At 38.4% G+C, this 13,384-nt stretch overlaps 1 protein-coding gene across 2 annotated transcripts in view; it reads right to left on the minus strand.

Moving 5' to 3' along the window:
• The window catches only part of PTCHD4 (patched domain containing 4), a 213,569-nt gene that overhangs the window by 146,379 nt on the left and 53,806 nt on the right, over window positions 1–13,384 (minus strand). Inside the window, exon 3 of one of the 2 annotated variants that reach the window (XM_012556460.2) lies at window positions 5,119–5,599. In XM_012556460.2, coding sequence (XP_012411914.1) covers window positions 5,119–5,599 — 481 coding nt within the window. Of the gene's footprint in view, window positions 1–4,910; window positions 5,600–13,384 lie in introns of those variants that run through there. The other variant, XM_023734252.1, reaches the window with a different exon arrangement.

The following is a 13,384-nucleotide window of genomic DNA, read 5'->3' on the forward strand; positions in this document are numbered from 1 at the left end:
GAACCCACCAGCTGCTCCTCAAGAGAAAAGACCTGAAGATTTGCTCTGATAAAGATTACAGCCTAGGAAACCTGATGGGGCGGTTCTAAACTGTCTCGTAGAGTTGCTATGAGTCAGAATGACTGGATGGCACACACAACAACAATACAAAACTCCTTGGGTGAGTTGTTTTTACTCACTGTCTTCATTTCTTCTCCTCCAAGCTCTATTGAACCTCCTTAAATTACTCTTTCCTTCTCAGCTCTCCCCCACAGCATCTCTTCTCAAGGACACCAATGGTCTTCATGTTGCCAAATCAAACGGCAAATTATCAGTTCTCACTGGACAAAATTTCTCAGTAGCTTTTAGCACAATTGATTTCTTGCTCCTTCATGAAACTCTCTTTACTTGGCTGCAGGGAAACTATTCTTCGAGGTTCTCCTGCTATCCCACTGCCTGATCCTTCTTAGCGTCATTTTCTGAATCTTCTTCCTATTTCTAACCTCTAAAGCATTAGAATGCCACAGGACTCAGATGCCAGACTTCTTCTATTTTCATCTATATTTATCTGTCTAGTTGATCTCATCAGATTCCATGGCTTTCAATATTGGCTATGCCATGATGACTCCCAAATTTATATCTTCAGCCCTGACTTACAGATTTTACCTTATAACTTAGAATACATACTGTCTTATATAGCCAACTCCACATTTCTCCACTTGGATGCCTAATACATATCTCTAACTTAGCAGATAAAAACTCTTAATTTTTTTCCCCACAGCTTATTCCTCCCATGACTTCCCTATGCTAGTAACTGGCAACTGCATTCTATTAGATATTCAGTCCTCAAACCTTGTGGTCATCCTTGACTCCTCTTCCTTTTACATACCATATCCAGTCCTTCAGCAAATCTTGTCAATTCTATTTTCAAATATATGTCCTGAGTCTAATCCCTTTTTATCACTGCCACCACTACCATGCTGTTCCCAGCAACCATTATATCTCATACAGAGTTTGCAGCTACCTCCTAAATAGTCTCTCTATAACCATCCTTGTCCAGTTGTAGACTAATTTCCATAACGTAGCCAAAGATATCATTGAAACATAAGTCAGATCGTAACTTCCTGTCTCAAAATTCTTTAGATAGCTTTCCATCCCACTCAGAATAAAATTTGAAGTATTAAGTTCCGCAATGTCCTACAAGGTCTGGCCCCACACTCCCTCCTTGACCTCTTTTTAACACCCAGACAGTTGCCCTCTCTGCTCCAGCCACACTCCATTTTTATTCTTCTACAGCTGTACCACGTCAGAGCCTTTACAGATATAGTTCTCTCGGCCACAGACATTCTATTCCCAGATCACCACATGTCTCCTTGTTTCACTTCAAGCTTTCTTCTCCACTTTCAGTTTTTTAGAGAGACTTTTCTATGACCACCTATGCTCTCTATTTCCCTTTACTGCTTTATTTTTATTCTTTATGTCACTTAACAACAATGACATAGTTTATATTTGTTTATTTGTTCACTGTCTGAATCCTCTCCTCTGTAGACACAGAATGTAAGATCCATGAGGGAAACAACTTAACCAGTTAATTCAATGCCTTTTATTCCAGTACCCAAAAAACATAAGAAGAAATGCTCTATATATATCTGAACAAACAAATAAATAAATAAACATGATGTTCCGTTTGGGATGAAAGTGAATGTTTGATATCTGGAGACCCTGGAATCACCTGCAACCAACAAGTCATCCAGTGGCATCAAGCCACTAAGACTCTTAGTATATAAAACAAATGAAGATGGACAGAAAAAACAACAGTGAATCAAGGTAGCTAACGTCCCTGGCAACTCTCCATGGAAGATCAGCAAGATATAGCATAAGCCAGCTTGGTGTCTGCATGCTATATTAGCCGTATTTCTTGGTCGAGAAAGAGGAAACACATCCATATAAAGCAAATGAGGTGAAAAAAGGCTGACAATGAGGTATAAATTAAATTAATGGCATTCTCACTGGTTTTTGCTTGGATAGGCTAAGAATGTTAGGCTGGAGCTAAATGCGGTCATTTTTAGTTGGCTTTTTTTTTTTTTTTAATCTAATTCTGGATTTGTCTCTTTGAATTCTTTTGTAGAGAGACTACATACGTCTGCAATCGTCTTCTTTTATAAACTCAAATCTGGAAGCTACAATTTGATAAATATAAATTTACATTTGACTCTAGGACAAAGTATAAAAATTGGTAGTGGCTTGAAAAATGCAGGAAATGTAAGTACAGAAGATATGCCTCTGAATAGCTGAATATTGGGAATAGTAAATGGATGAGTAATTAGAAAAAAATAACCAGCAGATGCTCTACAGAAGAAAGATCTAAAACCCAGAACCAAAGCCACTGCTGTCAAGTCAATTCCGAATCATAGTGAAGATAGGTGGTCTAATAAGACAGTTGAGCTAGTTTAGTCTGAAGAGCAGATTACCACAAGTGACAGGGATAAGCTCTGATGAGAATGAAAGGTTTGAATATTGGAGCATAATGGAGTTCACTGCCTCAAATAAATCCTGTAAGGAATATAGGGATAGAAAAAAGAGTATACAGAAAGAGTTGGGCTTCTTTTACTTACACGAACTAATTTTGAATTATGCTATGTTGACATCATGTAAATTGTAATACAAGGGATTGGTTTTGATCAGTGTGTGTCCACTACCAGCAGATATACATCTGCCCACCTCAATTTATTTATGCTCAACATCACATTCAACCCCACCACCTTTGCAAGGCTGTCAGTTTTTAATTCAAAAATCTCTCTCCTCTCTCGCTTGCTGGCTCTCTATCTCTACCTCTATTTTTTAATACTAGATGTAACAGAGACTAGAGATTAGATGTATAATGGAATGATCAAATTCTAACTTCAATAGAAGAATGAAATTAATAATATCATAGGATCTAGAAAATTTAAGACTGAAGAGTTCAAACTCTTCATTTTATATATGAAGAACTGGGGCAAAGGGACTATACATAACCTGCCCAATGTAACACATAAAGTTAGTGGAGAAACTGGGATGAAACTCCAGTTTCCTAACCCTGTGGAATGTTCCCTTTATTTCACGACTTCTTGATTTTGGTATTTTTACTACAACAATTATTTGATCAGAAGAAGGAAGGAAATAAGGAAGAAAGGGAGGGAGGGAGGAAACGAGCGAGGAAAGAAGAGAAATCCTTCCTTAATGGAGCAAAAAGCCTAAGTAAATATATATTTACAGGTCTTTTGTTGCTTTGTTTTCCGAACATAGTAGAAATGTTCTTTGCAGGTTAAAGACTTAACATCACAGGAATAGTGAGAAGTAATCATTCACCACGCTTCCTAGGGTCTGCACCTACAATGTCACGGCTGATTTATGATTTTCCAGATCACCGGGAGTGCAGAAAAGTGCGTGCTGCAGGGTCTAGACTTTTCCGTCCCTGTGGTTTTCAGTGTTTTTGTTGTTTAGGGAGTGAAAACACTGCTATGCTTTTGTAGAGCTTATGCTCCAACCCAGCATCTGCAGAGACAGCTTTTCATCTTATTTATATGGAATATATAATTCTATCTTTTCCTGATAAATATTTCCATAACCTAATTAGCTTCCATCAGTTTTAGAAAAAGCCTAAGTAGGTACTAAGGTGCTTAATTGGTCAGCCTAGAATCAACCATGTCCCATTTGTGAATTGTGCTGTATGGTTCTTACAGTTACATTAATTCAAGTCATGAGACTGAGGCCAAAAACACAAGAAGTATAAATGGTTCAAATACAGGTCACCATTGTCACTGCTGACAAAGGTTTTTCATATTGTTCTTTGGGAAAAAGAAAAACACTTTTTAATGACAAGACAAAGGTGCATTTAGTGATAATATGTAAAATCCAGGAAGACTTTCAATTTCTTGAAGCCAAGGATTATTTCATCATGGAATCCATTTTGTTTAACATGTCAAGTTAACTACTAAAACTTGCTGATATTTACTGAGCATTTTCCATGTGCTAGAAGCTCTAACTATATTCTGTTACATTCAATAAACAAATCTATGAGGATGGTATCATTTTTATTCTTATTTTATAGAAAACTGGGGCTTAAGGGGATGATCTAATTTACTAGTGCCACAGTGAAGTCGGGTTTTCAAATAAAGGATTCCAGAACTCACAATATAAATTCATTCTGCAGCATCATTTCAAAAAATGTTTATTAAGATGAAAAAAAAAGGAAGGCATGCTGATGATCTAGACTTTGTATGTCTGCATCTCTTTTATTTAATAATAAAAGTGTAATTTATAGATGATTTTAACCTGAGGAGATGAAAATAATTATTTTTCAGCTGAGGACTCTCCTGTTCATGCCAGTTCACCACCTAGAGGCCATTTTTATACCTCATTCTCCAAATTTCTACATACAGGAAATGATATCATACTTGACAGAACCCTTCTCCGCTACCGTAGATACCACCAGTATCATCTCCTTTCTGGTAAGGCCCATCAGTCTTGCTGATGAGCCAGCAGTCATTTGTTTCTTCATAGACCTGATCTTCTCTTTTGCAAGACCACAACCCGCACTCCCCCACAACACACCATTTTCTAGGATAATTATGTGTGGTTGGGAGAAACCCTAGTTTATACAGGGATGGAAGAATTGAGTATATTTACTGCAAAAACTTTAGATTAATAAACAAAGTTCTCTGAAGAAGTTCTTGGTAATTAGGATATGTCAATGGGTCTCAGACTTTTCATCCCAAGATATTCACTCTTCACCACCATCAACTTAAGGATTCCTATGAATATGAATCACGAAATTTTGTTTGAAGTAGGTCTTAAATCTACCCATAACCCCAATCAATAATTTTTTTAAAAGCTGAGAAGACAATTCCAACGTTATATAACTTAAAAACATTTTACAGCATTAAAAGCCCCAACATAAATGGAAAGATAGCTTGGTCAACCCATAATTTGCTGAAAGGCCCAATAAGGTGATGCAGACGCCACCCCAAGTAAAATTTTACATAATCACATAGACACACCAATGCAAAATTAAAACAGACTTTCACCTGAGAATTCAAGAAATGTACTACCTTGCCCCAAACCGGTAAGAATCCGATTACCACAAGGATGGATAGTTACCCATGGCGAAGAACGGGATTCCCAGCAGGGTGGAGTTGTACTTTCCATCAGTGATGAAGAAGATCCCTGCTGCCGTGATGATGGAGATGCACACTGTGAGCACCCCCAGGAGGCCCAGGAAGGGCTTGCTTCGCAAACAGTCCTTCATGGAGCTGGAGAGGGTGGCTGTGGTCAGGATCAGCACAAGGCTTACCAGGACCTTGCTCCTGGCCAGGATGCTGGTCTTATGAAAGTCTCTCCAGAGGCTAAAGGATGCTAAAGAGTAGAGCTGGAGGTCCTGGTGCTCCTCCTGGAGCTTCCTCATAAGTTTACAGAACTCATTCTCCCACTTCTCCCCTATGAGGTCTTGGGTGGCAGAGCCATAGGTCTGGAGGTAGTAGGTGATTTGAATGGCTCTGGCTGACTTGACCCGCTGGTCCTTGCTGTTGGGCACTTCCACTACCCCGCCCAGTTGATGTCCAATAAAACTGTTCCTCCCATCCTTGAAAACAAAAAAAGAGGAGACTTAAGTTACCAGTGGGATGCACATTCCAGAGAATGAATTCTTACTCTAAGTGAAGGAGCACAAGGAAGGCAGAGAAAGGCTCTAGCAATCACAGAACGGATGTGAGTGGAGTGGCATATTAGGATTTTATATTGAACTTTTTGGGGCTACATGGGATATCATGCAAGATGATTAGGATTAGCAAAGATGCAAATAGTATTATGAATTTAAACAAGACTTGCCACATGCATAGGAAAATGTACATGAATATTATTTAGATTAACCCATACGCTCGTTCCCACCATTTCCTTCTGTAACAATCTAGTATAAGTCCTTAATGCAATGATCAACTTTTCTGACTCACTTTCAAGCAAAAGTGAAGCATGGCATGAGCTGACAACATTTCACTAAGTGAAATAATTATCAATTCAATAACAAACATGCTAAACTTTCTAGAGTTAACATACACATGTACACACACATACACGTACAAACATCTTTACTCATTCTTTATAGTCTAGAGGTACTGGGTATTGCAGAATAGTAGGAAAAAAGATACTGTTCCCTAGTATTAATTTAATGGCATTAAATGATGTAGCACGTAAATATCATGTAAGCACATGTAATGTATCCTCCAAACACCCGCTACAAACATAGGTTGATCTTTTCTCACAAATGACAGTGGACACACCCACTAAATGAGACAAAGATTTTCAGATATGGTTGCCAAAAATCATCTTGATTTCTGAGTTTGACGTGAGGTAGAATAGGCAAGATCATAAGAGTAGGAGATTGGTAAGAGAAGCAATTATTCCTCTTTAAGACACACCTAAGCTTTTGCCCTTAAGATGGAGACTGAGGCACATGAACGGTTTCAGAGCATGCTCAACCAGAATGCCGTGACAGAAAGAAATCCCTGGCAGTTGTCACCAAATTTTAATGAAGTTGAAAATTTTATTTTTGCCACAACTGTCAAGTACTTTAATGACAATGATTGTCAGGTGGAATACTGAACCTACTGTCAGGTTGCGTGAGAGAGTAGAGGAACGAAAACGTACTGCAGGTACTGGGTGAAAGGCAGGAGAAAAGTAAATTCGTGCCATAGAAGAATGTCGTGTTTGCTGGAACAGACAAGATGCTTACCTCACAAGGACAGAAAAGAGTAAAATGAGGGCAGGAAACACTTCCTTTTAGAGAGGGTGGTATGGAAGGACAACAAACTCTAGTTTTATAACCATGGACATTTTTATAGAAGTGCAAGGCAATGTTGTACTATAGTAGCACTTGTAACAATTATGGTGGACTTGTATAATCCAGACATCTATGTCTGAGGCAGGTGTTTGTATTTGTATTTTTAATGTGCACCAAAACAACTCTAATATTTGAAAGTGAGCTGCAAACACAGAAAGTTTGAAAAGTACAGGGATTACAAATGCCGTTAGCAGGATCATCAAGAATTGCAAGAGAGAAATTTTGTAATCACTCCATATACCTATTTTCTTTCCCTGTATGTCAAACAGAAACAATAATTCTATTTAACTCAACCTGACCAACTTGAAATGAACAATATATTTTTAAATAAGGATTTGTTATGAGGATCTTTCTGTTGTTGCTTTGTTGTGGTTTGGTTTTCTGCCCTAGGTGTCTCTCCCACTTCCAAGCCATCTTTTCTAATTTTCCCGTCTCTTTTCCTTATTAAAAAAACTAACTGAAATTCTGACTATAGGTTCCCAAGGCTCTCTCTTGACTAAGCTCTATGAGATACTCCAAAGAGCTGCAAGTGGAAAGGTAGGAAAGCTTGGAGGCAGGAGACAGGGATCCTGTCTTGGCACTAAGAGGTTGCTGAAATGCTGTTTCATTATGGCCCAAACTACTCCTCAATTAGGTTCATTTATTATTGTTTTAAGCTTGTTAGCTCCACCCTTGTTTCTACTGTTTGAAAGCCTATCTTCAATGCTGGCTTGTGCTTATGATTACTTGGAAGAGAATGTATTTTGAAGGTTTTCTTTATTCATTTATGAATGTGCAGCTCTGTCTTTACTCATTTCTGTCATCAAAAGATCTCGCAGAGATTGTTAGCAGTGGCAAAAAGATTTATGCATCTCTCCGGCCTTATTTGGAGATTATTGTGAATCAAAGAGGATGCTGATAATGTATCTGGCCAAAAGTCAGAATTTTAAGGAAGAAGAAATATCGATTTTTAAATAACAGATCTTCACTGGGTTTGGCTAGCTGCTAACTTCCCTTTAGAAGTTGTTTAATTTCCATTTTCATAAAAATTACTCCATAAAAGATATGCTTTCATCTTTTCACATTATATTTGAATCAATGTAACAAATAGAATGAATTTCTCTCTCCTATTCTGCTCCATTACATGCACTACAGCAAAATAAACAAGCTCTCCTAAATGGAAAACGCTATTGAAAGGTCCACATGTTGTAAACGCAGTTGAAGCAATCACCCTACTCACTATAGTCCTGAGAAATACAGGTGGTCCCCGACTTACGACAGGGTTCCATTCGGGTGACTGTGTTGTAAGTTGGTTCTGATGTAAGTGCAATACCTCTTCGTTTTTTAGTTTTCATTATTACTGCCTTTTATTATTAGTATCTTTATAAATCCAATCTTTATTTGTCTTTGGAGGTTGGAAACATTACATATAAACATTTGCAAGTGAATGTCTGAGAATGATAACATCAGCAAATTATGAGCTGTAACATTGTATGTAGTGTATATTACCAACAATAAGATGTACAAAAAACAAAACAGATTGTCATAAGCGGTTCACTGTACCTCAGATCAGGGACTACCTATACACTTTATACATTACCTTATGAGAAATTTTACTATTTTGTAAGGAGTGGTAGAAGTTGGTTAGTTTCCCAAACTACCCAATTTATAGAACAAATAGAGAATAAATATAATAAATATTGTAATTATCACCTGGGAAGAACTTCCCTGAACTTACATGAAGTCAGGTAGGATTAATGGAGAGAACGTTTAATCGGGAGTCATGTGACCTAGGTTGCAGCCATGCATCTCACACTAATTGGATAAATCACCCAAAACTGTTCTCTTTCCCCTTCTAGGTTTCTGTTTTCTCATCTATAAAATGAGAAGTTAGAAGTACAAAATTTTGAAGTAATTTTCAGTTCTAGTACCTTATTAACTGAAAAATTACTTCATTCTGTTGTACATAGGGTCAGTATGAATTGGAACCGACTGGATGGTACCTAACAACAACAACAAACTTCATTAAAATAACACATATAAAGTTACTCTGAAGATACCTGAGTATCAGAAATGATATCATTATAACGAAAATGGCTATGAATCGGTTATTTTTACATCTAGACAAGATCTTACCATTCACCTGGTAGAATCGTTTTGTTTATTAGATGAGGAAATCAAGAGGGTAAACCCATTAGTTAAAGAGATAAAGTCAGGGTTCCAACTCAGGGCTTTTGATTCCAAGTCTAGTGCTTTTCAGGATCCTGTGGAGCCCTGGTGGCACAGTGATTGAGTACTCACTCGCTAACCAAAAGGTCTGAGGTTGGACTCACCACCCACTCCATGGGAGAAAGATGCAGCAGACTGCTTCTATAATGATTTACAGCCTTGGAAACTCTATGGATCAGTTCTACTCTGTCCTATAGGGTCTCTAAGAGTCAGAATTTGAGCAGACAGCAAGGGATTTGTTTTGTTTTTTCGATGGGGTAGTTTCAGGGTTGCCACTTCTGCTCCTGATCCCCACTCTCTTTGGGATGAAATTTATTGACCTATAGATCCATTTTTCTAATATCTTGCTATCCACTATAGCAATTGCCTACCATTTAATACAACCAGAATGCTCCCAGGAGCAAAGATGGTGAGACTTTGGCTTGCCTACTTTGGACATGTCATCAGGAAAGACCAATTGCTAGAAAAGGATATCATGATTGGTAAAGTAGAAGGTCAGCGAAAATGAGGGACACCCTCAATGAGACGGGTGTGGGGCTGACACAACAGCCTCAACCATGGACTCAAACACACCAATCATGAAGATGGTGCAGGACTGGGCAACATTTTGTTCTGTTATACATAAGGTCTCCATGAGTCAGAGCTGATTCCATGGCAACTAACAACAACAACCATTTAATATGTTCGTTGATTCCATGTTTCCCTTTCCAAATAAAATCTTCTAGACAAATTATAAGGAGCTCTGGTGGTGCAATGATTAAGTGCTCGGCTGCTAACTGGAAGGTTGGTGGTTCGAACCCACTAGGAGCTCCATGGGAGAAATACCTGTTGATTTCCTCCTGTAAAAATTACAGCCTAGGAAACCCTATAGGGGCAGTTCTACTCTGTCCTATAGGGTCACGATGAGTCAGAACAGAACAACAACAACATATAAATTCTAAAGTGCCTTTAACAGCAGAGATCATCTTTTATGTCTCAATGAATATAGAACTTAAAATACACAGGATGGTAACCCATTGCTTTTAAAGCTCTCCCCATTTCAACCCTTCAACCTTCATGTGAACTGACTTAATTTACTGGGGTGACTTTAAGTTCCTAAATCATCTCACTGTGTCCTCTCCTTCTATTCCTCCATCTACTTTCTAAACAGAAGTTAGAACTAACTTGTACAATTCTAAATGAGACTGCATCATTTCCCCTCTGAAAATCCTCCACTTGGGCTAGGAATAAAATAGGGACCCATTACCAGGCCTGCAAGGCCGTGCCTGGCTCATCTCTGGCCAAGCTCTCTCAGCTTGCCTCCTACCACTCTTCTCTTCATGAACTCTGCTCCATCTTTTCTGGACTTTCTTCCTACTCCTTGAACACACCAAGTTGATTTCCTTCCACCTCATAGCCTTTGTACATGCTTTTCCTTCTGCCTGGAATGCTCTTCCTCCATTCTTCTTATGATTGAGGCTACTTCCTGTCATGAAGATCTCAGTTTCAAAGAGGCTTTTTGCTACCATATGATCTAAACTAGACACCTCCTCCCCCCATCACTCTATCACATATTCCCATTTTATATTCTTCCTGGCAAGGAATTATCTTATTTAATCATTGGATTGCTTCTTTTCTACCTCTTCCACTAACTCATTAAGAACTGGGAGGTATCCTTTCTTGTTCACTGATACATTCTCTGTGCCTAGAATAAGGCCAGGTATATAATAAAAACCGAAATCCAAACCACTTGCTGTTGAGTTGATTCTGACTCATGGCAACCCCATGTGTGTCAGAATAGAATTGTGCTCCATAGAGTTTTCAATAGCTGATTTTTCAGAAGTAGATTGCCAGGTCTTTCTTTTGAGGCACCCCAGTGTAGACTCAAACTTCCAACCTTTCAGTTAGCAGTTGAGTGCATTAACCTTTGCACCACCCAGGGACTCTAGATATAACAGACACTCCACAATATTTGTTGACTGCTGTGTGAATTCATGGTGAGGTATAAATAATTAATCATAGGTTCTCTTTTTGAGATTTTGCTAAGACTAAGAAAGGCAGGGACAGCTTAAAGTGCCTGAGAAGAGCAGGGACTTGGAAGAAAAGAGAAGGGTATATAGAAATTAGAGGCTGGGCTGGAAAGAACATACTTCATCCTTTTCTCGATTCTCTTTGTCTGGTGTAACACTTTCCCCAAATACGTTTCCTCTTCTATTTTCACTGCACACCGTATATGCACAGTAAACTAGTCAACCAACAAAGGGCCTTAGGGAGTACCAGGAAAGACATTCACACGTTCAGGGGCCTGGAGGCGAAGGACAGCATAGAATGTTCAAAGAACTGAATGGAGTGAAGGCAGTTGAGGCTAGAGAGGGAAGCCTCACTGTCCAGTAAAATCCGTGAAAGCCCTACTAAGGAGTTGAGCTGAATTGCCCTGCAATGAGAAATCATTGGTGGGTTTTAAGCAGGGGAGTCAAGTGGTTTATATTTTGGAGTGCTCCATCTGGATGCGCTGTGAAGAACAATTGAGAGAGTAGGTGTGGCTCTAAAAAGAAGGGCTCAGTTAGGAAGACCCTGAAGTATTCCAGGTTCTTGCCAGAGCATAAGAAAATGTCAGCCCAGGCAGCCTCTGGTAGATAAATTGTGCCGAGGTGAATTGGTGGAATTACAGGTCTCAATGCTGTCTTACAGCCATGAACCATCTTGTCACATTATCTCTCCAGTAGCGATAAGGTAGAAGAAAAATATCTTTCTTGGTTTCTTTAGGTTTTATTTAAAGTTACCACTTTGTAGCTTTAAAACTGCTGTTGTTGTGAGCTGCAGAGTCAATTCCTATTCATAGCGACCCAGTGTGATAGAGCAGAACTACCCCATAGGGTTTTCTAGGCTGTAATCTTTATGGAAGCAGATTGCCAGGTCTTTTCTCCCTCACAGCAGCTTGTGAGTTCAAACAGACTGCCTTTCGGTTAGCAGCCAAGTGCTTAACCATTGCAACACCAGGGCTTCTTTCTTTAAAACTGTTATTGTTAGGTGCCCTTGAGTTGGTTCCAACTCATAATGACCCCATGTATAAGAGAACTAAACATCGCCAAGCCCTGCATCATCCTTATAATCACTGCTGTGTTCGAGCCGATTGTTGTAGCCACTGTGTCGATCCATCTCATTGAGGGTCTTCCCCGTTCCCTAACCTTCTACTTTATCAAGCATGATGTCCTTCTCGACGGATTGGTCCCTCCTAGTAACATGTCCAAATTAAGCAAGACGAAGTCTCACCATCCTTGCTTCTAAGGAGGATCCTGGCTGTACTTCTTCCAAGACAGATTTGTGTAAAATTACTCCTACCCAATTCACATCTCTATAGTGGAAAAGGAAATTAAATTCTCAGAGATAAGATCAAAGAATAAATTCTTAAAGAGACAGGAAAAGATGGAGAGATTAATGTCCTAGAAAATTGTGCAGAGAAAAAAATATTTGATGATGCTTTGAAATTATGGGCAAGCAAGTGTCATATTTGCTCAGTATATATGCTAGGTCGACATTCAGATACTTTTTGTGACTGCAAGATGATTTGGCAGCACAGTTTTGCCCAAGACAATTGTAATTCGTATTTCATTAATTTTCAATGAAGTAGATACTGCAAAGATATTGGAAACTTTTTGTCTTTTATTGCTGGAAAGAAAATCTTCCTTTGTACAGTAGTAGATGATGACATTTCTAAAGGAATAGTGAAATTCTTTTCTGATTTTATTTCCACGGCAAGCTTTTTCCCCATGTTTATTTCTTACTTGATATTTGTTTGTTTATTCCCATTGTCCAGTGTATATACAAACTAGGGCTAAATGAAATCCTTAATTATTTCAAGTTTCTTTTTCAGAGCTTCATGTTTAGTAGAAACAAGCAATAATGAGAAAGCAAGTTCCTACAAGGGAATCCAGTTAAAACAAAAACAGAACAGGGGGTGTATGTGTTAAGCACCGTGTGATAGCTCAACCAAATATTCCACCAGAATCAGTGCATTAAAAAAAAAAAAAATTAGAATTCATGTTCAAAATGAAGAACTTAAATCATTAACAAATATCCTAAATAAAGAACAAATTAAATTTAATGTCACATAACTAAGCTAGGGAAGTGCAATGGTGTCTTCTTTTCAGACACTGTTTTTCAAAGAGAAGAGTTAAAAAACATGCTTCTGTGTTGTTGCAATGAAACAAAAACTTTAGACCTTTAGACAATCAGGGCATAAAATAAGTTTAACAGACAACTGTAGCATATCAATTAACTGAGACTTGGTTGGAAAAAAATTTAAAAATGTGGTAGATACTGTTCCAAGACTCAAGAACTTTA

Source organism: Trichechus manatus, unplaced genomic scaffold, assembly GCF_000243295.1.
Source record: "Trichechus manatus latirostris isolate Lorelei unplaced genomic scaffold, TriManLat1.0 scaffold00065, whole genome shotgun sequence".
In the NCBI taxonomy this organism is placed as follows: Eukaryota; Metazoa; Chordata; class Mammalia; order Sirenia; family Trichechidae; genus Trichechus; species Trichechus manatus.